We start from the raw sequence: 24,092 nt of genomic DNA on the forward strand, positions 1-24,092 counted from the left end.
AGTCATTATAACCACTGTAAAGTTGTTAAGGCATTATTTTAAAAACTGTATTTACAAATTGCTGATGTAGTGACTTTTATTAGTTTAAAAACTACAACAGCTAATAAACACTTGATTCATTTAAGTCTTGAAGACTAGAATGGCATAGTTTCTTCAGAGTATTACAATAAAAGTTTTCAGTAAAAAAACATTCATAGAAGTATTATTAGGTATTATATATTAAATCTATTTCTAAAATTAAGTGGACTATCTTTACTAAATGGTAGAATCCCAAACTGAAAACTGGTCACATTCTTTCAGCAAAATGAAAGCTGCGCTCACATGTATCAAAAGACAAAAATTAGGGCTTCCCTGGTGGCGCAGTGGTTGAGAGTCCGCCTGCCAATGCAGGGGACATGGGTTCGTGCCCCGGTCCGGGAAGATCCCACATGCCGCGGAGCGGCTAGGCCCGTGAGCCATGGCCGCTGAGCCTGTGCGTCCAGAGCCTGTGCTCCGCAATGGGAGAGGCCACAACAGTACCACACACACACAAAAAAAAGACAAAAATTAACTGCCCTCTGTATCAATATATTAATGTGTTTCAATCACATATGTTTTCATGAAAGTTTAAACATAAAATCACCTTTAAGATCTAGGCCATGGGATCGGCTCCATGCCATGACAGAATACACCCCGTGAAGTTTACTTAACTTGTCTTAAGTGTGATAGAATTCTTTATACCTTGACAAATAACTAAAAGGAAAAAAAAAACCCACACACACAATAAGATGAAGAGCCTATACATTTGTCAATCTTGACTTATTTGCTTTTCTTGAGTCAGTTGGAAGTTTATAGCCACATTCTCAAAATCATTAACTACAATCTTCCCAAACAGGTAATTGACGAACAGATGCATTCTAAAACTTGTCAGTAACAAAGTGCTATTCCAGTTTACAGCAACAGTTTAATTCTATTTAGATACTAAAACTGAATACACTGAATACTGCAAACTTTATTGCCAACCACTCAGCAAAGTACTACATACCTTTTCAGATATAGGAAAAAAAATAAAATAAAAAGCATACGACTCTTCCTATTTTCATTTCCACAGATACATCCCAATCTTAATGATCAATCAGCGATTTAAACGTCAACTATAAACCCAGTATACTGCTGCTATGCAGTGTACTAGAGCAATAGAAGAGAGAGGACCTCAAACCCTCTGGTTCCCTCAAAGTCAAAGGCAGGCTTCCTGACCCCTCCAGACCACTACTGGACACAGGGAAGGCACACTAATGTTTCAGGACCCCAACCAAGAGTCACCTGCTTTGTGATTACTTCCATGACACACCCTCACCAACACCACTGAGTCTGCTGCTCCTACGGGACGTTACATGTATTTCCTATTTTAACACATACCACAGTGCATCATAATTATGATTTCAGATAGATGTTCTAACAATTGAAAGAGAATGATGACTTTTTTGCTCTTTACATCTTGCTATTTCCCTTCCCATAAAATTTCTTGAAGCGAAACCATAAAATATACACAAACACAAAAAACAGAAAATATACAAAACGTGTGCTTTGCACCTTAACACAAACTTAAGTAAAATTAGTTCTGACAGTATCCAGCATGACAAACTTCCATGGTACAAATGAGAATGGACCAAGGTTTGAGCAGGTACAGGAGACAATCCAGGCATGAACAACACCAAGGAAAGGTAGACAGGAAGTAACATGGTGTGTAGGAAATCACGAGACCAGTCTGATGGGAAGAGACTTAAACAAGACTGAAACTCACTTTCTAAACCTCCATCTCCAGTTGGACAATTCGCAGGACACAGGTGCACCAAAGTGGCCAATTTATTCAATCCCTTTAATATGGAGAAAGAGTTTAAAATTTTACTGGTTTGATTTGCCCCAAAAGCAACTCTCAACAGTTATGGCCTCTGTCGTCGGAGCTTTGTATGAAATTAAGTCAAAGTGTGGAGCTCCTTTGCCTTTTTTTTTTCTCCTTAAAAAAGAAAAGAAACAATTGTTCCGAGTAAAAACAAACATATTCCAAAGCATGTGTACACTGAAAAGTAAAGAAACTTTATTAACAACTTCATAAAAACTGACTTAAAATTTTAAAAAGAAAAAAACATGTTTTGAAGTCCTTCTGACTGGAGTCGTGTCTCATAGTGTCCTTTCTTTACAGAAATAGTTGTATTAGGACACATATGCACAAGGATTAACACCATGAAACACTGTACACGGCGGGCCCCGGCGAGCTCACCAGTCGTCGTCTGAGTCCAGGTCTCTGGGGAGGATCCACTCCACGGATGAGCCCAGGAGAGTCTGAAGCTCGTTCGTGAACTCCACCAGATCTAAGAGCTCCTTACTTTCCGGATTAAAGGACTCCAGGTCTTTGGGGCAACAGAATAAGAGACTTGCTGACACTTGCCGGCAGAACCCGGCCTCTGCGATGGTGACAATTTCCACATTTGGGAAATTGCAGCGGAATATGCAGGAGGACATTTGCAGTTTCTTGAGCAGGTCTGAGAGCAACAGCCAGTTACGACGCCTACACCAGAGAAAGGACAGTGGTTTGAGTTTCCGGCAAAATTAGAGGCGCTCCCAACTATGAACTACCCGTCTCCTGGCGGTGAAAGGGCCTGCTACTTCCACTTTGATTACCCCACCCCCACCCCACTTCTCACTGTCCTCAGAAGATCTACTTCTTCTTCTTTTTTTCTTTAATTTTATTTATTTATTTATTTATGGCTGCGTTAGGCCTGTTGTTGCGCACGGGCTTTCTCTAGTTGTGGCTCACGGGCTCTAGAGTGCAGGCTCAGTAGCTGTGGCGCACGGGCTTAGTTGCTCCGTGGCATGTGGGATCTTCCCGGACCAGGGCTCGAACCTGTGTCCCCTGAACTGGCAGGCGGATTCTTAACCACTGTGCCACCAGGGAAGCCCGGAAGATCTACTTCTAGCGGGGGAACTCTGGACTCATGTGCATGTGTTAAGAGACCACCTAGGGCGGATCAGCCAACTTAGACAAAAGCAGGAGCAGCGCCCCTGAACGAGCCTCGTTGCAGGCCACCCCAGTGCTGCCTTGGCTCTGGCCACAACTCAGGTCACCCCTCTCCAAGTAAGTGCACCCCGTTCTAGTCACTGGGGAAAACCAGTCTGTATGCCAACCCAAGGGAGATGGCAAACACCTCTTTGACCTCTCCTCTCCTCCGGCCCTCATGGAGAGAGCATGAGAAACACTCGAGGTCACCTGGCTTTCCTTGCCTTTCCCACACCTCCAACCCGCCCCTCAATGCTGCCGGGAGTGAGGCTCTTTCGAGAAGGGAGGTGGTACAATCCTTCCTGATACCCTGCCACGCTTTATCATCTCTATCCCGAATAGAATGTCACCACAAAGGCAGACACGTTCCCAGCCTCAGAGTCCAAGGAGGATGCTACTCCTTAAGCACCGGGGTCAACACACAGCAGAGCAAGGTCTCCTGATGTGTTCACTCCAAAGGGTTGGTCATGGGGCACAGTGGCCCGACTGTGGGGACAAGACTCGATCTAAGCAAATCTGAAGACACATAAGATCCCAGGTGCCACATACGGCTTTCTCTAATCTTATACGAGAAGACGGTACACATCAGTATCGTCCCGTGGACCTCACGCGCCTTGGACGGCCCCTATGGTAGCCGTTTGGGGTGGATCCCTTCCCCAAGAGTTTACTGACTGAAACTGTGCAATTGCAGTCGCTGACTCCCGTGTCCTTTGGGCTCTAGGGGTGTGTTCCAATGAGGGCAGTTGGCTGGGGAGCCCTCCCACCCCCCAAACTTTTCTGGAAAAGTTCCACTGCATTATGTGAGGTCGGTGGACACTTGGTGAGGGATTCACTCACCCCCCAACCCAGCCACCCTCATCTGCTGAAGGGGATTTCTAACTCCTGCCACCCCACAGAACAGCTGGGCTGGCTCTCGACCACATGCTGGCCACGCTCACCCCTGAGCGACGGACACCTGGACGTTATAACACGACAAAACGGGGTCTTCGGAAAATTCAAACTCCAATAGGTCACCATAGGCCTCGTTGCTGTCATCCTGGTCCTCCGGTCGTGGGGGATTTGCTAAAACATCGTAACCACTTTCATCATCTGGTTCTAACCGGGGGGGGGCGGCAAACAAGAGAGAGGTCAGTAAGCTGGAGCAAGATTCCAGCTGTTCGCCAAAAAGGAACCTGCAAAAATTCTTTCCCAAGCAAGTCCTGCTCACAGCATCACCCCCACCCCCACCCCCACAAGCCCAGCTGAAACGAACAAGGCTGCTCACCACACACACAGCTGCCAGAGAACTCCGAAGAGCAACCGTGGCTACCGTCGTCAGGAGCCTGCAGGTTATTTAAACAGTCTGCAGAGAGAGGGGGAGAGAGAGAGAGAAAAAAAGAAACAAGATAACACCTGCTGGTAAGAGGCAAATGCTGCTGGAGTTCGGGAACATCTCACGCTGGGGCTGGTGTCACCTCCTGACAAGTCCCACTGCACACGCCTCCAGGTATCTGACTGAAACCTCCCCACGCGTCCACCCGCCTTCCTGAGGGACTGCCCGCCTCACCGCCCCAGCCTGCCAAACAAAAGCTAGCCTGGCTAGCTAAGAGTTTTCCAGCCCCCCACCTTGCAAAACTCAAAGTATGTATCTCTTCTTTGACAGACTAACGTTGGGCTGCTTTTCCCAGTAAAGGGTCACTTAGAGTAAACGGGGGGTGGGGGTAGGGGGAACCCAGGTGAAAGGCTGTGAAGTCACCGTCTAGATGCTTGAACAAGACCGTGTCTTGACCTCTGCCGTACCTGTTAAGAACTTCTCCAGAAGTTCGCTGTGGTTCACTTTCTTGATGGTTCTACCTGAGTACGTAGCCAGGGTAGCATCACCACCGTAGGAGAGGAGCAAGCGGACAATTTCGAGATGATCATTCTTGACAGCATCGTGGAGAGGCCTAGGAGAGGTGCGGAGGATTACACCTGTGCACGCGACGCTTGCTTCTAAGGACACGGGGCAAAATCGAGCGTGTGCGGCCAAGCCTCATAGGCGCGCTATTTCACCGAGGAGGTGAGTGTACGGTCGCTGCGACAAATTACTCTGTTATTTCAACACATAACCCTTTACGGGACAGGTGAAGGGACCATCTCAGGCCTCATTCTTCAATGCAAATCTCTCTTAATGCATGGCCCAAGGAGGAACTCAGGCCTAGATGAAAACGTTTCCAATGAACTTAAATAGTGACAGACTGTATGAAGGTAACATACGGCGGGGTGGGGGGAAGAACCCCAGCATCACGGAAGCAGATACGACAAGCCATTGTTATACCATTACAAACAAAACCCAAAAAGTGCAGTTTGTAAAAGAAACTAGGGGCAAAGTGGAACCTCTCCTGAAACCAATTTGGAGATGAGTGATCAACCCTCTCGCCCAGAAGCAGTCGACAGGCAGGGCGAGTTCTCAGGAGGATACAGAGTCCTCCTGTCCGTGTCCACTGGGGTCAGGAACACTGTCCGCAGTCCCATCCAGAAAGGATGCTATTTGGAAACCATGAACCACCAAATACCTTACGGTTTTGCTCATTTTATGACTGTCAGGAAAGCCCCAGTGCCCTGCCTCGTGGTGGCATCCCAGGTCCAACCAGGAAGATGCTTGGGCTGACTCACACCTGGGCCTCTGGCCAATAAACCGAGGTCAAGGACAGAGTGGGGGTCAGGCCCGGGGATGTGGGTGGACACGGCAGGTCCTATCAAGCCAGTTGCCACTGGACCTGTCTGTACTCCTGCAACTTTCAACTCACATATATGTTCAAGATTGAGATTCAACAGACGCTGGTGGAGAGTCCAGGGTCTTAAAAGAGAACACCCCTGATTATTCATGCAGGCTCAACATTTTCAGGGACTTCTGTCCATAAGAGTGTCACAGAGTTTTAAAGTTCTATGTAAATTTGCCAGAAAGATCTGTCCGATTCCATTCTAGAGGACTCCGCCACCAGTGTGCTTACATGGCACTCACTCTCCATCTTTCCTTCTGGGGTTCCCCGCACACCCTGAGAACCACTGCCTATGCCCCAGCAGGGCCACGCCAAGAGCAAGACCGCCACTGACCCGGTTCCATCCTGGGCACTGCAGTTGACATCGGCACCATATTCAAGGAGGTGTCATATGATGTTGAGCCAACCTCTTGCACAAGCCTCGTGCAGGGCACAGTAACCCGTGTTGTCGCGGTGGTTCACATCACAAATCTTGTTCTCCAGGCAGTACAAGACCACTTCCTACGGGGAGAGGAGAGGAGAGGAGAGGAGATACCATCAGACAACCATACAGTGAAACTTGTAAGGGTGACATCCCCATAGCTTGGCCGTGCATACATCCTTGGGGCCAAAAGCCCACCATGGCGCGGGGAGGTGGCAGGCATCCTGGTGGGGCATGAGAGTGTGTGAGAAGGGCTTGGAGATGCAGACAGTGTTGTCTAAGGCTCTGCTGCACCAGTGGCCTGGCCATGGGCAAGTTACCCTTGAACTTCTCCAAGCTTCCACAGGGCTGCTGAGAGGACGCATTCGGATAGCGATGAAAGCCCTCAGCCCAGGGGCCGACGTGACCAGTACAGAGGTGTCACGGCTGCTAACATCTTAGATAACACATTGCCAAGCACAGACCATTCTCACTTGATGGGTCTGTTCAGTCAGTGGCAGTGGACGATAACACAAGTTTAGATAAAAGTATGGATGACCAACACTTAAAGAGAGCTTCAATCAGCCAGAGAACATTCCCCAGCTTAGAGAAGCAGGGACACCTAGGTCAGCTACATCCTCGCGCCCCCTGTTAAGACCCCAAATCAGAACCTGGGCCTCAGATGCTCTTGTCTGTATGTTAAGTAGAGTTAAAGAGAAGCTCTCTCCCTCCATTCTCGAGGAATGACACAAAATGCCTCCAATAACCCCACCCTCTATTTTGCCTCACTCCACCCTCTCGAGTAAATATGAAAATTTTAGACTGATTCTGCCCCAAGTTAATGACAGAAACCTGATACACCACAGGCTGCAACCTCCACATTTCAAGAATCAAATAAAATGTTCACCCCCGCCCCCGGAGATGTTCTGTGTCAACACTGTGCATTAGAATCACTGTTATTAACCTTATTTCTTTGGCTTGTTAAAATATTAATATGAACCACTCCCAGTAAGCAGAGCAGGAACTTATTCAATGTTTTATTACCTTAAGAAAGTTTTCAGACACATCGAAAGCATTTGCCACCAGAAAACACGTTATACTGTTTATACTGGGTAAGTCGTGCCCAGCAGAGAGCTGTCAGGTTCTGAGAGCTGGGAGTAGGCAGAACGTGCATGTGGCCCAACACATGGTCTGCTGGGTAAGGGGGGATGGGATGGGGTCAGAACAGGCCTCCTTGTGACATCTCTCAGGTAACTCATCTGTTAAACCTAAAACGGGGGTCATTCTAGCCGCCCATAAGTGCGAGATGGGTTCTGTAAAACCTTTTATGCCCTTTGGAGGATACGCCAATCAAAGGTGACCACTCACTTGGGAGCAAACTAGAATGTTCCATTTGCTTACCACGTGAACCTAATGGGGCATGCTGGTAAACCTGGCCATCGGTGCCCTGTTACTTCAGGTCACTGCAGCAGCTCCCTTCCAAAACAAGAGGAGGAAGAGAAAAGGCACGCCCACGAATGCGTTTCTCCGTTTACATCCCAACCTGCCAGAAAGCCCACAATCCTCTGGGCTCCCAGGCCACCTGCCCCGAGCCCTGGTATCCAGGATACCGCATGAAGCTGCTGCTCTTTTAGCAGGCCCTCACTAGCCAGACTTGAGTGGACGGTTGCAAGCTAATGAGTTGTGTGCCCCAGCCAGGGAGAGGCCCTGTCACGTGGCTCTGGGATCAGGTCTGAACGCCACCAACTGCTGTGCACACATCAATTTACTCAACCCAGGGTTTATTTGCTGTGACAATCATGGCCTTCACCTGGAAACCTTCATCACTACTAGGGCAGATTCAAGGGTACCTAGAAATGAAAGGCCGTCCAAGCTGATGGGTAAGTCAACTCTCTTCTCCTGGAAGATGGCAGCAAAGGCAGCAGTAGCCCCACGGCCAGGTCAGACTTTTTGCCACGGGCTGTCCTAACTCAACCACGTTGATCCCACTATTTACACAGTGCTTCTCATTTCCCCAGATGAGGACGTCTTCTGTCACCCACAGGAACCCAGGAGATAGCAGGAAAGGAAGGTAGTACTATCCTCATTCAACACTTGGAAACTGAGGCCCAGAGATATTAAACCCCAAGTTCAACATGAAGTACTAGACCTATAACTCAGGTCTTTGGTACCTGGTCAGCTGGGAAGATTCAAAAGGCCCCAGAGGGCCCCAGTTAGAGGGATGCAATCCAGCTGTGACGAGCATCCCACAGGCCTTCTCTGTTGGGGGTCAAGTGGGCTAACTACACTCTCCTAGCTAGGAGGGTGATGGCCTCTAAATGGATGGCAACCATCGCCACCAACACTTTCTCTAACTGAAAGGTGAAGAAGCGGGGCGAGTCTGTCGACGCAACACATTCCTTGGTCTATTTTCTCCGCTAGAAATAAACGGGAGTGTCTGAAGGGCAGCCCAGCCATTCCCGAGCAAAGTCAAACTGCTTTTGTCGGACAGCTCTCTGTTCAGCAGCTATAAGCCGAATGCCATTACCCGGAAAATGTAACCATAAAGGCCATAAGCCCGACGTTGTGAGTTAATTAAATGCCTCATTAACTTTTTAAAAAACATGACATTCAATTCATAGAAAATTTAACCATCACCGCTAAAGGCACAAGCATGTGGTTGCACACTGGCGTTTTAGCCTAAGAAATAGAAGCCTTTTTCCCAGGAGGGAAAGGTTTGAGGTCTTTGGCCACACAAGTGATCTATTTAACGCGGATCTGAAGCCAGAGTGTGTTTCTAAACTTCCAGAACCACATTATCATGACATAAAGCTCAGACAGCCTTTATACTGCACATGGTATCTTTGGCTAAGCAGAAGAAAATAACCAAGAATGCTGAAGACAAAACTTCAGGAAAACCCTCCCAAACCACACGCTTATCTGCTTAAGCAAACTGTCCTTCAATTTGAAAAGGTTGAAGCTGCCACATCTCCCAACTGGGCCATCATCCCAACATTTAAAATTCTGCCCAGAGAAATCCCAGAAACTTGGATTCAAAGTTGAAAGCGTTCATCTACTTGTCACAATGTTCAGCATCAACACTGGTGATCTGTGGAATCTACATATTGAAATTTACATTTGAAGAAAAAAACAAATCCGACCTTAAACATTCCCAAGGCTTCCTGTGCAATCAAAGGCCAGGTAGCCTAAAAAAGGATGGATCAAGTGCCCCTTGGTCCAGGCCTCAGAGCCACCAAACCAAAATGGAAACTGTCTTAGAGGACCAACGAGGGTCTTTTGACGTCTCTGGTCCCAAAGGGAGGCTGCTGGAAATGATGCCAAGCTCACAGGTGGGGCTCGGAGCCCCGCCCTCCACGGCGGGTGCAGCAGCACCCCGCCCCCCCATCTCCAGCATTTGCTGGTAGCGGGAGTCTACTTTCTCAACCCTAACCCAAAAGTTGGGGTTAGGGGTCTCCCCCGCACCTCCAGCGTTTGCTGGAAGCAAGGAGACTATCTTCTCAACCACGGGGGGTCTAGCTCCACACTATGTGCAACATCTGCTCTGTCCTCCTAGGCGCCCGTTCTCAGCTCTTGGGAAACCAACTGGGTGCTCCTTGGACTTCACCTGCAAGTAACTGCGCTAACTACCACAAAGTGCTCTCTAGCTAATGGAGAGGTCTCCAAGAGACGTGCAGATATAAACAACAGCACATTCAACCCACAACAACAACAACAAAACACCCCAAACTAAGCATAGCCCTAGTGCTTCCAACTACCCACCCACAGGCATGCCTTAGGGCCAAGGCAGGCACACTTCCAAGGGCTCACGGCACTATGGACCGGGGTGGGGGGACACGACGGGAGACGGGGGACAGGGGCACAGAGCTGGCTGAGGGTGTGGGCGCCAGGGCTCCGGGCCAGCCTGGGTCCTGCCACCCCAGTGCTCAGCCACACCTCCACGCTCAGCCTGCTGCACCGCGTTTTACTGTCACCATTCAACTCCCAGAGGGCTGATGCCAGCACAGAAAAATGCCTTTGCCCTGTGGGCTATTACATCACAATTGCTACTGACAAGTATGGTGGGGGAACTGCACAGGGCAGAGAGAGTCATCTGTCTCACAGAGGTTTTGAACTGTCAAAAGGGCAATTCCAGTGTGAGCCAGTCTTGCTGAGGAGCGTGGTGGGCTGTGGAGCACTGCTGGATTGCTACCTGTACGGGTATCAGCTAACCCCTCTGAGGCTCAGTTTCCTCATCCGAGAGTGGGCTAGTACGCGTTACTCCCAAGTGAAGATGTTAACAGGGTGAAAGGAGTTACTACAGATCACAGGGGCTTAGGCAGATATCAGCTATCTTTCTATGTTGCTCTAGCAATAGAGGCTATCACTGTCATCAGCCGTGCTGGGTTGGGATACAGCAGTGTGGACAGGGAGTTTTGTGCAAGGCTCAACCCCTGCTCCCCGCCCATCAGCCCTCGGCTCCCGTGCCCTCTCAGAAAGAGACTGCTCAGGTCTGCCCCACTCCCACCCCTACTCTGCACAGACACTTCCCACCCGCTACCCCACAGGGGCATCACTCTGCCCCAAACAGCACAAGTTAGTAGAGCTAATAACTACTCTCCTTCTTGCTATTCAGAATCCAAAAGGGCTCATTAAAATTCCCCTGGTCGCCAAGCCCTGGGTTAGGTCAGATTTTATATCAGAGATAAGTGAGCCAGACTGGCCGAAGCAGCCTACCTGCCTGAACGGGAACGGAACATCAGAGAGGCCTGCCTTTCTTTTCACACCACGACTGAACAAGCCACCAAAGAGCCCGCAGTGTGAGCGGGAGCCAACGCAAACACCCTGCTGGAACACCCAGCCCAGCCCGCCACGTGGAGGGGGCTGGGCTCTGAGACCCGCCCCCCATCCCCAGCCAGTGTGTCCCCCACCCAAGGAGCAGCAGGCGGCGGATCCTGATCCGGGGCACCCACAAGGATGCTCACCTCATAGTCAAGCCGGGAGGCCTGCTGTAGGAGGGTCTCGCCCGCGTTCTTATTGACAATAAGTCTCCGCGCTTCCGGTGGCATCGGGCGGGACTGGGTGGTCTCTGGAGGGGAGCTTGACCATGTCAGCTGCGAGGCCTGGGAAGCTGGTAACAATTGCTGCAAACAGTCCAAGGGCTTCTGGTCCTGCTTGGCCGGCGAAGGATCATAGTCGGAACTGGGCTCAGGCCGCTTTCAAAATCTCCGGACGGTCACCTATCACGAAACCAGGCAGCGCACACATTTCAGGCTGTCCTTCCTCCACCCGGCTGGTTCGCCTCCTCCCTGAGTTACAAACCTGAGTGGAGGAAAGCACTTTTCCTCCTCTCTGTCTGGGGGAGGCGGGGCGCGAGGAAGGGGTTGCATTTTTACTCGCTGGAAACTTCACCGCCACCCAGGAGACACGTCCCCTAGGAAGGGGCAGGGACGTTTTGGGGGGAGGGGTTCAGGAAAAGGAAAGCTTTGACCCCAGAAGCAGAGAAGTAGGCAGGCGGGATGTGCCTGCATGGGCCCGGGGGGCGGGGGAGAGCCAGGGGCAAGAGGTACCTTGCCATCCGCATTGTCCACCTAGGAGTCCCCTGGCAGCGGCAAGCCCCGCCTGGGCTCCTGAGGGATCAAATGCTTGGTTTTGCACGGTCGCTTCCCGGATGGTTTCTCGCTGTTGTCGGTGTATTGCTGCGGCAGGGGCGAAGGCTGCCGATCCATTTCTTCGTCCATGCACAGCACATCTGTCAGGGGAGAAGAAGCGGGCGTTACACAGTTGTAGCCGGTGAGGAAAGAAAAGCCCATTGTTAGCACTGATCGTTGGAGCAGCTTCAGTTTTTAAAGATATACCAATTATGTTTTCAAAGCACTAATATTTTAATAATCCCACATTCAACCGGCAAATAGGCTAACCCACGAAACGCCAAATGGCAAGTCGCTTCAAAGGGCCGCAAGAGAGGGCAGAAGCCAGCCCTTCGTGCGCTCCCGGCCCCACCCGTGGGGGGCCTGGGTGCTCGGGACAGGGCGACTGCGGACAGCCTGAGGCTGGAATGAGGGCACTGACAAGCGCCCGGGGTCACCCAAGACTTCCCTTCCTGCCCAGCCGCGGGCTGGGTGACGAGGAGCAGCCCAGGAAATCGAGCTCCCGCCTCACTGTCCATTCCATAAGGAAGTGTGCAGGCTGAAAGGACCTCATGAAGAAAACTCCCCGCTCGCCACACGCTACTCTTGTCAACTTGGATGGTGCTCAGGTCCCCTCCAGGGCCGTTTCCCACAGAGGGCGGGTGATCCAACCTCCAGGAGCGCCCCCCGCCCCGTGCGTACCTTGTTCATTGTCACTGCATTTAAGGGACTCCTCCAACCAGCTGCTGTTGCTTTTGGCCTCTGCCCTTTTCCTGCCAGGTTTCTCTTCGGAGATGCTATTGCCCTGGGGGGTGACCGCAGGCTGAACCGCCTGGGTCACTTCCTTCCTGCCCTGCCGGCCAGGTTTGCTCTCTGCTCCCGCCGTTCTCTAAGGTGCAGCAAGCGGCGCTGCTTTCTGGGATGGAGCCCTGTTAATTCAATGCACACCTCAGGTTGGTCAGCTCACTATAATGTGGCTCTTCTAAGTGGTTAGAGGAACTGTTTGTCATTTCCCTCTCAGGCCAGTCAGCTAATGGAGAAATAACTACAAATTAAAGAAGAAGCCCCCCAGGGCGAGGCGGGGGGGCGAACAAACTGTCTTACACATCACTAACAGGGGTGGGGGAGGGGAGGGGTGTGGTCACTGTGTTGGCTGGAACTTGTCACCAAGTCTCGGGAGGGGGCCTATTTGCCTTTGGCCACCTTTGGGCTCCAGCCCCGGCACCTCGCTTTGGGGGGGTGGGGGGTGGGAAGGTGTGAGTGGCTCCCCCCAGGGCTCCAGGGTGGGACTGGAACTTTCCACTGCTCCGCTCCAGGACTTCCGAAGGGTGCCCTGCGGGCCTGAAGCGACATCGAGCTCACCTTTGCAGACCCGTTTCCGCTTGGCTTTCAGCAGAGTCCTCGGGGAGCACAGTGGTCTCAGTGTGGTTCCTATTGCCAGACACCTTGCGCTTTCTGTTCAGCCGGAGGGTGGGGCTGCGTGACGCGTCCGGGGCCGCCTGGTCGGCGGGGGACTCTCTGGGGGGCTCCGTGTCCATGTCCTCAGGAAGATCACTGTCTTCTGGGGCTTCGAAGGGGTCAGGTTTGCTTCCATCATAACACTCCCCTAGGGGAGGGGAGACAACCCGGAAAGAGGGAACAAAGGTAACCAGGAGCAGGCAGGACCCCCATGCCCAAGGCAATCTGCTACCAACAGACCACCCCCCTTTGGAGACCAGGGGCATCACACGCCGGAAGCACAAAACCCTCAGAAAGACATCCCAAAGGAAGGACAGCTGAACACAACCAGCAAAGAAAGCAGAAAATGAGGCGAGTAGCCCACTCACAATCCATCCTTCAAGGGTCAAGGTGAGGCATCTACACCATCCGTCTATAGGCATGTGAGATCACTCCCTAACTGCTTAACTCTCCAAGGTGGCTTACTTTTAAAGGGGGGGTGAGTGACCTCACAGTAAGATCCAACCAATCAGGGCAGAGCTACAAATGACTATGGAAACAGCTGCTAGTCAACAAAAAAGGCTGATGTCATCAAGAGACCAAATAGCCCCCAACTGCCATCTACACAGACATAGCACCAATGTTCACTTGGGTCAGCAGGGGCGAGGGTGAAGAAAAAGGGTAGGGAAAGAATGGTGGGAGGCTGGGAAGCTGGGGAGACCAAGGCAAGAGGAGCCTGGCAAAGGGAAAGGAAAGGCTTCCTGGTGCACACACAAGGGTCAAGGGCAATTTCAAAGAACTCAACCAGATTGCTACAAGTCCGTCTGTCCTCCTTCCACACCCGTGGGGGGAAAAGCATTTCACTGCCATCGAGCGGCTGCTCCTAGTTCCTGTCTAGGAAGAAGGCCTTCAGTGACACCAGTCACCCACCTGGCACGTCTCCACGCCTTCCTTCCCAGGCAACAAGCATCTAAGGACATTTCAAAGACAAGACTCCAACCCCCTTCGTGGGGGTGGGGTGTGGGGGTGCGGCGGGCAGGGCTGAACTGCTCACACCTCAGCTCCGCCTGTGTTGCTCCTGCCCCCTCTGCTCAATCTACCATCCACTTGGGGCTTTTCCTCCAATCACCCCAGCCTAACATCACTCCTCACTTTTGCTCTAGCCAAAGAAACAGTTCAACTGCTTTGCTAGTCACATTGTTTCTAACACACAAATAATTCCATAATGATCACTGTGCTGTTAAAGAGTTCCCCGAAGATGACCCTGTGTCCATCACCGGCCGGGGGTGGGGGTGGGCGTATGAGTTTCGTATTTTGTTAACACCTGAGCTAAGCTCCCACAGCCCGTTTTTCTAGATGAAATCATGGACACACCCCTCACATGCTGCTCGCATTCCTCCTCCTCTCCCTAGACCACTTCAAGTATCACTCCCACTTCTGCCCAGCCGGCTGGTCCCCTGATCAGCCTCTCTTGGGGGCATTCCCAGCATTTAATGGCAGCCAGTTGTGGGGATGAACCTCACCCTGGCCTGGGCTAGCCTGACCTGTGTTCTCAATGGTGGAACACACTTAGCTTTTCTCCAAGGGTATCCCAAGGTGGGAGAGATCCCCATCTACTCTTGCCGGAATGGTGGAATCACCCCAACCGCGAGGGTCTCCTGCCATGGCAGCAGGAGAAACCCCAAACTCCTGGCCTGTGCTTACGGGTGATGCAGCCCAGGCTACCGCAGGCCCGGTGAAGACGGCGTGCTGCAACTCTCACTCGGGCTGCTCTGTGACCCTCTTAAACACTCGGGCAGGAATGGTGCCGCTTTACAACTCGGCCCCCTTCACTTGTAAAGTGGGAATGTTACTGCTAGCCTCCCTCCAGGGTGGGCTTCATAATCACGGGCCGGGCTCAGCACAGAGAAAGGCTGGAAAAATCCCTTTAACCAAAAGATGCCAAGACTTTCAGACCAGCCTGAATCTCAGGCCTGAAATGTAGGAAATTTTAAGAGGTGAGCCCTGCTGGTTACACCATTGGACTTCTCTGGTCCAATCTGGTCCAATCAGCCTTCCCTAAAAGCTCCGTGGGAGGGGATCCATGGAGGAATGGAAGGGCTACCTTAAGAACCCCCATGTCCAATTTGAAAGTTTCTTTTTCCAAACTAGGTCCATCTACCCTTCCCCCAACCCCGGAGCCTTTTAGGGCAAAGATCTCAATTCCCCTCAGCTAAGGCCCCCCAAGACCTTACGCTAGTGTGACCTTACCCAGGCCAGTAATAACCCTGAAGGACACCCACCCCGACTGCCCAAGATGCCCATGGCCACCAGCCATAGGGTAGAGGCTCCGTGTCACTTAGAGCTTCTCAAAGACTGTTCTAACCATGACCCACAGGAGGATTACCCTTGAGGGCAAAGGAGATGGGGAGATAAATAGATACACGGGGATCCTAACCATCAGGCTTTGCCATCATTGCTACTTTTGGCCCTTCTAAAAGTGGGAAGCCACGTGCCCTTGGTCACCCAGTCTAAGCAAGATGTGAACGTGGTCCCTGCAGCATGGTCCTATGACTCACAGCACATATATCCCAAATTCATTATGATTGTACCATAGCATCACCTCACAGAAGCATCACCACAGCAACATTTACAAGTCACTGTGGCAGCAAAGCACCCTCACCACTGTTGAGCCATGCCCAGTGAGGCCTAAACAAGGTGAGAGGGTTCTGACCTGCTGGAAGGCTCCCCAGGATTAAAATCCCCTTCTCTGTAGCTTAACTATAATAGCACCTCCAGTCAGGGCTAACCTTGTTCAAAGTTACACCCGCTACACAAGGAGTGCAGGGGATCTCTGTTCCAAAGTAGTTTACAAACGTGCAAGTGCTCAGCTGGAAGAGAAGTTCCCTGAGCAAAGAAGTTTCATGAAGCCCCTCGACTGAGGCTTCCTCCAGCTCCTGGCCGGGCACTGCCACTGAGCAAGTCCTAGGCCTGTCCCAGCCAAGTGGTTGGCAAGGGAGATGGTTACTCCAAGTTTGAGAAGGAAGGGACCAGTGCCTCCTTGCCCCGCCCCATCTTCAAATGCCACTGAGGGTTCCTAGTGATGAACTTCCAAGTCTGAGGAACCTCCCAACTCATTTGGTGAACTTCCAAAATAAAAATTTCACTCAGCCACCCATGTGATCATAAAGAATAAATGAGTATCTCGGCCACTGTGTTTTCAAGTTAATTCCTTTTTTTAAACAAGCCCCTAGCAACAAGATGCACCCGCACCAGGACAACCAGGGCCACGCAAACAGCACCCACCACCTTGGAAGCTCCTGGGCCCTCCATGGGTAGGGGCTGCCTCAGAAGGGGGAAGGCATCTTGAAGGCATCCTGGACCCTCTCTGTGACCCCTGCCCGCCCCAAATCCCCGCCCCAGCTCCCATGTGCTCACAGCTCGGCTCTCGGCCACACCTACACCCATGAGAAGGACCTGAGCCCATATCAGCTCAAGACATGATGGCCCAAGAACAAGAAGGCCCATTCATATCCAGCTGAATGGAGTGAACACCTGCTGGGCTTTGGACGTGGAGGCCGCAGTAAGAACAGTGGCCCCTTCAGGTGACCTTTCCTGACCCGCTATTTACAAACCCCACGTCTCTACAAGATAGAGGGTGGGTGGGGAACCCACCTCCGTTGCCCCAACCTTTCAAACGGAGCCCCTCACCTTCCCCAACCCTTCTCCTGCCCTCCCATGGTGGCCATTCATGGCTCACTGGGCCATGTCCCGGGTGCTCCAGGAAGAGACCCGTCGGTCGGTCTGAGATTGAAGGCAGGCGGTGGGGGGAGGGGGCTTTCGGAATCATCTGGGGCTCAGGCCCTGCTCCCCATCAGCCACACCGAGTTCTCGTCTCCACGCTCAGCAGGAAAGACTGGGAAGGACGCACACAAACGTCTCTGGGAAGAAGGGCGGGTGAGGCCACTGAGACGTGAAGGGCAGCGGCCACCCTGGGTTTGGCCACGTTGCTGGAGAAAAGGGCGAGAAGACTCGAGGCCGGTTAACTGCCCGCTCCCTTCCTCCAGCCTCCCTCACCGTCCACCCAGAAGAGGCAGATCCCATCCTCAGAAAAGTGCAGCCCCGTGAACCTGGCCTTGCCCACTTTTGTCACATCTCTCGGAGAAACTTCCCCAGGAGCTGAGTTATGAGGCCACTCAGGAGGGTAAGGGCTGCGTGTCAGCTGTGAGCACAGGCAAGGAGGGAGGCCTTCTTACTGCTTCACTCCAGGGTGGCCTGGACCCTCCGTTTTTCATTCCAATCCCGAGGGGGAGGAGCTCGGAATCGTCTACTCCAGGCACATCAAGAGCCCCATCCCTCGGGTAAGGCCACCACTGACTAGCCCCAGAAATCCCCTTCTACGGGAGCCACGTGGGACAGACCAGTCCCAGTGTGGCTTACCCAGAACCGTGGCCACAGGCCTTTGTCTGACCCCAAAGATGAGCTGGGGGAGGGCAGTGCTCCAAGCAGCAGAGAGAAGCACACGCTGCTGCTGACCACAATTCTCCCGAACTGCATCAGGCACCCACGACCTAAGCGTGCGGGCCAACGCCGACCCTACGACCGGGTCCAAGGGCCTGGGCCTCCCAAACGTGCCCACCACCCCCGACTGTCCCGTCTCAGGAGGATTTCATGCCCACCCTGTCCTCGACGTTCACCGAGGTGCCCTCACTCACCATCACCGGTGAGGTTTCTGGGGTCCGGAGCAGGCTGCAGGCCACAGGCCACAAGCACGCACACTGAAGAAAGCGGGAGAAAGACCTCCACTTGCTGCCAACGCATCTCATTCGCCCAGGAAGTCTCGAGGGCCAAGCCCGAAGTCAACCCCAGTGGGGGAGCAGCCGATGGGACCGCAGAGTGTGACTCGAGGCCAACACGAGCTTTCTCTCCAGTTCGGCCTCCAGAACAGAACACACCCGTCTGGTGGGAAGAACGGCCTCGCTGATCCCACGGCCTGGGAGCGTGGTGTCAGCTCCTCATGACTGCAAACGAGCCTCCACAGAACACAATGATGCTCATCTCTCTGGGGCCTTCATCAGCCCTCATCGCACTTGAACGAAACCTCTGCCTCTGGAGGGAGAATCCGAGTACTCTCCACTCCCTCCCACAGGAGACTGTCACTCTGGAGGGTCTGGCTCTGGCTGCAAGTGCCATTCCACTGCTACCAAAAACCCGTGTCCGTACCTGCTACACAACAGAACACATACCTGCTACACCGGAGGTCCTGCACTGCCATTCCTCTGCTCTACTGTATCAGACTATTACTAACTACAGGACTAGCATTGCTCCGGAAAAAGGAGACGCGTGCCAGGAAACAGCATTTCATAGGTGCTTCACTCCTGGATGCCGCAACGCTCAAAAGGACAACCAGCCTTGCAATCCACAGCTGGGAAGGGTGGCCAGAGCAGCCCGTTCTCCGAACAGCCAGCACCCAGACGCTGGGCCGTCGGAAGCGTACTGTTTCCTCTCACCTCCCTCGGCACTGGGAGCGGAACCGCCCCGTTCCCACCGACGTGGTACCACACGCGAGCCGCCTGGGTTCACTTACATCTCTCACTGTCGTTCTGGTTGGCAATGGCCTCCTGCGGGGCGACCGACTTTGGCTTTTTGTCCTGACTTCCTTTCAGCCTTTCCCAGTCAGCGGGGCTGAATTTGCGCACCTCGGAGTCTTTGGTCGTGGGGTGGCCACCTTCTCGCTCTTTCATCTCCAACTCTGAGAAGCGCATCACTGCACGCTACAAAGAGAACGGAGATGGAAAAAAGACACACCTTACCACCAAAGCTATTTCACTGCCCTTACCTTAAAGGAAGGTATCTTCAAAGAAAAGTTTGCCCAAAACCAACCACAATTTATGATACAACAGAGATATTTTAAAATTGAACGATAAAAATGTAAGAGTGTCTATGTGTAACTAGTCACACACTCTTTATTCGTAAAGCCATACGTATGTAGAGATATATGTGGTGTGTATATATAGCCATACATACACTGTGGCATACAGACAGACATTCTCTTTCGAAGGTAAATAAAACAAAACAAAAACACGACACAAAGAAAGCGAAACAAAAACACAACAGAAAAGAAAACAAATGCACAGTGAATAAAGACGACCATGGCCCACAAACTTCCCTTTGTATATTTGGAAATGAAATTTAACTCAAAAGGTTTATGGAAGATTCTAGTAATAAAAATTTGAAGAACTGACCTCACAGTAAGCAGCGGGTAGACATAAAATACTGTCCTCTTGTAATCCTTCCATCTATGTAATTAAAATGGGCACTCAATGGATCATTTAGATAACTTCATCCATTTTTATAAGCATAAACCAATTTTTTTCTTAACATTGCAAAACAATTTGGCTTTATTTGTCTTCTAATTAAAAGTAAAATATCTTAAGGAAATTCCTATACAACATCTATCATTCACTAGCAAGTTAAATACATACTCTATCCCTTTAAGCAAGGTTTGTGTTTTTGTTTTGTTTGTTTGTTTGTTTTTTGGGTGGAAAAAAAATTGCACGAATCTCACAGACATGCGGCCGCTACACACCTCCACCAAGTATCACGTAAGGCATTCTAAGCAGCGCTTTTAGGTATATTTGTTAACGTACAGTAACGGCAGAGAAATCAAAGCGACTGATAGGTAAATGTCATGCAGTCTTTTAGACATCCTTCGCAATAATTGAAACTTCCGTTATCAGCATTCGAGTGGAGTTCGCTTAAAATCTACAGAATAACTTAAAGTATCCACTTACGTCCCCTTACTGGACACATTTCAAACATTTAAATTATCCTAAGCTTCATTAACCAAATCAGCCCGGTGTCCTGCCCTATCATACCCCCGGCCCCCTCCTCTTCACACATTAAAAAAACCTGACAACTGGTCAAGCTCCTGAAATTCGGGTGTGTGGGGGGGCTCACCTGCAATGCCCGCTGCTCCCGGCCGAGCTGACGGGAGTCTGCGTACAGTCCGGTAGCGACACACTTGAACCGGTCACCCACGTAACCAGCGGAGTTGGCGATTCTCTTTGCCAGCTTAGATGGCTTCGGGTTCAGAACTTTGCCATCGGTTGATCCTGCCTCGTCAGCTCCGTCTTTGGTGTCGGTGGGGGTGACGTCCACACTCGGTGGGGCACTGCCCACGCAAAATGGTTTGGGATCCTCTTGGGTTTTCCCGAAAGTGACCGCAGAGCCGTCGCTCGCCAGGGTCGGCTCCAGGAATGCAGTCGAGACCGGCGTCGCTAGGTTCTCCTTGTTGGTTACCACTGGAACATTCTCCTTGCTGAAGCCGGAAACTGGCTGGCCCGGAGCCTGTTTGAAAGTATAGGCTTCGTGGAAGTCACTGATGCGCCCCAACTCCTCTCTCAGGGCAATGAAATCCCGGTGTGGCTGTAGGGCCACATTTTACTTTTTTATTTTTAATATACGTTCACATGTTTCCAGAAAGGATCCAAGGTGGCCCATAACGTAAGGACACACAATATTAGCTTTAAAAAAACATGAAAAAAAAAAAAAGGGAAATCATGATCCTGGAAATGGGTTGCATCCTTTTAAGGGGTGAGAATAACAGAATGAGTGAGCCAAAGATTTGGGAAAGGATCTCACATTTCCAAATGTCCAAATCTTAAAATTGCACCAAGTGGGAATGTAGCTGTGGCAGTATTAACCTGAGAGAGCTCTATGATCGCTGTCTTTACTCATCACTTGGTTGCAAGGTTATAAACGACAGGGTAAGTGAAGGAGGGCAAGTAGACAGATAAGAGTCATTTCCTGATTCTCAAAAGAAGGGGCATCACCTAGGGAAGGGCACTCCAAAATCCTACAGGAATCATCTGGATATACTAAATTTCCTAGGTGGCAAAAGTATCTCATTTGACCCTAGCAGCCAGATGGAACTTAGAAAAGCAGTGAAAAGCTACTCAACTGAATGCAAGTCATATGACTAGGAGCACGTCAGTGAAAAGTTCAAGGGAAGATGCTGTGGAAGAGCAGTTCACCTTGTGGTTGAGCGTCCTCAGAACGTGCAATGGGAGGTGCAGCACCTGCTCTGTCTCACAGGGACCCTCCAATCTCTAAACTCATCTTTCCTGGGAAGCTGAATTCAAAGAGTCAATTTAAAAAAAAGATAGGGCTTCCCTGGTGGCGCAGTGGTTGAGAGTCCGCCTGCCGATGCAGGGGACACGGGTTCGTGCCCCGGTCCGGGAAGATCCCACATGCCGCGGAGCGGCTGGGCCCGTGAGCCATGGCCACCGAGCCTGCGCGTCCGGAGCCTGTGCTCCGCAATGGGAGAGGCCACAACAGTGAGAGGCCCGCGTACCACAATAAATAAACAAATTAATTAATTAATTTAAAAAAGATAAAAGTCTCTAGTAGAGAAATTTTATCAGAGCCTAGTATTAAGAGCTGTAGAGCCACAAGTTTCCCACGATACGGCCTTAGCAGAGGCTGTTAAGGCAGTGACAGAAAATTTGTACCGAGGGAAATAGCAGAAGAGTTTGCCTACAATTCACGAAAAGGATCCCTGCACTTGGCCTGAAGGAAATCAGCAAAATTTGTAACAGCTTGTGTATTTGTATGCGGGATTGAGAATGAATTTCATTTTTTAATTTCTCTGAATTATCACGTAAGATTCAGAAGATGCTCTCTCTGCCTAGAAGCCACCCCACTGGGATAACTATGCCTACGGAGTGCCTTTGCCTATGACTCCTACTTGCTAACAGACTGGCAGCCTGGCCCCAGGGCCTGGTCGCTGCTCCCAGTGCAATGGTGGATATGGTGTCAACGGTTGCAAAATCAAAGCCCCGTACATCCTCTCCATGCCTCTGTCCCACCCCCCAACCCACTCACCACTGATGTTCAGGAAGGGGAAGGTGTCCTGGATGGGAACGTGGTGCTGTGACTGGTCCAACTCATCTTCCTCATCTTCTTCATCCACATCATTATCTTTCTCATTCCAAGGAGCAGATCCAGTGGATCCTACCCGAGAAACACACACACACACACACACACACACAAAGGTCAAAAGTGAGGCGCTCACGTTGCACTGTCATCCCTGCAGCTGACCCACTGTTCAAGCTAGGCACTGCCAGCACAGAGGTTCCTTGGGTTCAGTGTGCACCCTCAATGCCAAAGAGTGGGAACCAAGGGTGTTCACCCCATTTCCAGCTCCTCCTACGGAGCCCCAGTGCAAGCTCTCATCCCCTCCCCTATCCAGGAGCTGCACACCCTACTCCCCTCTCCTAGAAATCTTTTAATTCCTACTCTAAACCCCTTTCTACACATTCGCATCCCTTCTAAGGACCCAAGGAGCACAGCTTCTCTCCTTTGTAAGCTTACTGTGAAGACAGACCCTTCCCTCATGGCAGAGCCTCACTAGATTCACTGGAGGTCAAGTCTAAATTATCTGGCTCTTAGTCGGAACTGGCTAAACATTGAGTAAATATAGGGATCAGGTGGTATTCTCCTAGGAAAAATACCATACAAATTAAATGATCACTTACCCATCATTTATAAAGAGAACTTAATAGCCTTCATAATGTCATGGCAATTGATTCTTACAACAGCCTTTGAAATACGCAGGAAAGATGAGAACCCAGATTTTATAGTGGAAGAAGCTGAGGCTCAAAACGTTGAATGACTTGATTCAATGTCCCGCAAGTAGTGAAATGGAAAGACCGAGGTTTATAACTCAGACCTTCTAAGTTTTAAGCCCTCCGTCTTCTAAACTACCTGGCCTCTCTTCTCAGTGTTGAGTCCCAAGAGAAGTTATTTTTTATAGAACTCAATACCCCCTCTTCTTTCTAATGCTTTACTGTTCCACTGGGTGGGCAGGAAGACTGTGCTGAGTTTATATCTTTTGTTCTCTGGGTTCTTTCTAGGGACAGCATTTCTTGCTTTGTTTACCAGTCTTCAACTTTGTAAGCGAGGCGACTTTCAAGTCGACTATCGCTTTAAGGGTCCAGCCGGGAACCTGGCACACTGTCCACCTTCTCCCCAGCAGCTGGGGCCTCACCTGGGTTAATGATAGAGCCCTGGGGCTGGGGGATGTCACACACTTGATATATCTTCACTGGGTTCATGGGCACCTCCTTGGTGCCGTTGTACATCAGGTTGAATTCCCTGCTCTTGTTGAGCGCACAGTGGAGCTGGGCCTTCCATTTAGCTGGGTCGGGGTCGTCCACCCCTTCCTGGTACTTCCCCTGTCTCCACAGCCCAGGCCTGAGGGATAGGAAACTGCAGTGAGTGCCTGCTTGTTGCCCAGAAACACTGGAAAGTGTGCCCCTCCTCCCTCGTACAGACACAGATACACACAGCCCTGCCTGACCGCCCCATCACCCCAACTCCAATTTACAGAGACTGCAGCAGAAAACACCACGCTGGGGACCAGGCAAGGCAGGGCCTGAGACAAATTCAGCCAAATGCAAATACAGTATTTTAAAAAGAGGAGCCTCATTTCAAGTGCTTGTGCCAGCATCATCTGTCAAGACTACAATGGCCTTAATGAAGGGTTGAAAATAAAGAAAAATCTGGAACACGTATACACCAAAATACTAATGGCAACTTTTGGATAGCAAGATTTCAGGTAATTTTGTTTTGTTTTGCTTGCCTTATTTGTTTTTCACATGAATTGCTTATATAATAAGAAGAGAAAGGGAGGTGGCGTATGATATGAGGAATTTAGGCTTGCAGTTCCCTCTCCCTTCAGTCTTTAACCTGATGCACAAATAACTGTTGAAACCAAGTACCTTTAGGAGTAGCAGCCCATAGGAGGGCAGGAAGCACGCTCTGGGGGTTCAGCTGGCCTCAGTGCGAGCTGAGGGCCTCAAGTCCTAATAAACTCACACCACCTGCCT

At 50.9% G+C, this 24,092-nt stretch overlaps 2 protein-coding genes, 1 long non-coding RNA gene and 1 pseudogene across 4 annotated transcripts in view; 1 reads left to right on the plus strand and 3 right to left on the minus strand.

Annotated features, from left to right (window-relative positions):
- The window catches only part of LOC308610386 (centrosomal protein of 78 kDa-like), a 312,551-nt pseudogene that overhangs the window by 207,088 nt on the left and 81,371 nt on the right, over positions 1-24,092 (plus strand). The window lies entirely within an intron of this gene.
- Positions 1,906-21,321, minus strand: LOC308610380 (BCL-6 corepressor-like; the record flags this gene model as incomplete). Its single annotated transcript, XM_081259536.1, has 7 exons — positions 1,906-2,548; positions 3,976-4,132; positions 11,725-11,906; positions 13,147-13,390; positions 18,788-18,974; positions 20,161-20,521; positions 21,296-21,321. The coding sequence occupies 7 exons, from the start codon at positions 21,319-21,321 to the stop codon at positions 2,257-2,259; spliced, it is 1,449 nt and encodes a 482-aa protein (XP_081115662.1). The 3' UTR covers positions 1,906-2,256.
- LOC308610378 lies at positions 4,881-11,418 on the minus strand. Its single transcript, XR_014014529.1, has 3 exons — positions 11,140-11,418; positions 6,113-6,279; positions 4,881-4,962 (listed from the first exon to the last, which is right to left on the minus strand). It is a non-coding gene; the product is annotated as an uncharacterized lncRNA (long non-coding RNA).
- Positions 15,604-23,888, minus strand: LOC308610381 (interferon regulatory factor 6-like; the record flags this gene model as incomplete). Its single annotated transcript, XM_081259537.1, has 4 exons — positions 23,252-23,888; positions 22,087-22,215; positions 20,425-20,550; positions 15,604-15,608 (listed from the first exon to the last, which is right to left on the minus strand). The coding sequence occupies exons 1-4, from the start codon at positions 23,343-23,345 to the stop codon at positions 15,604-15,606; spliced, it is 354 nt and encodes a 117-aa protein (XP_081115663.1). The 5' UTR covers positions 23,346-23,888.

This window comes from Mesoplodon bidens, assembly GCF_964165515.1.
Source record: "Mesoplodon bidens genome assembly, contig: HAP1_SCAFFOLD_211, whole genome shotgun sequence".
NCBI lineage: Eukaryota > Metazoa > Chordata > Mammalia > Artiodactyla > Ziphiidae > Mesoplodon > Mesoplodon bidens.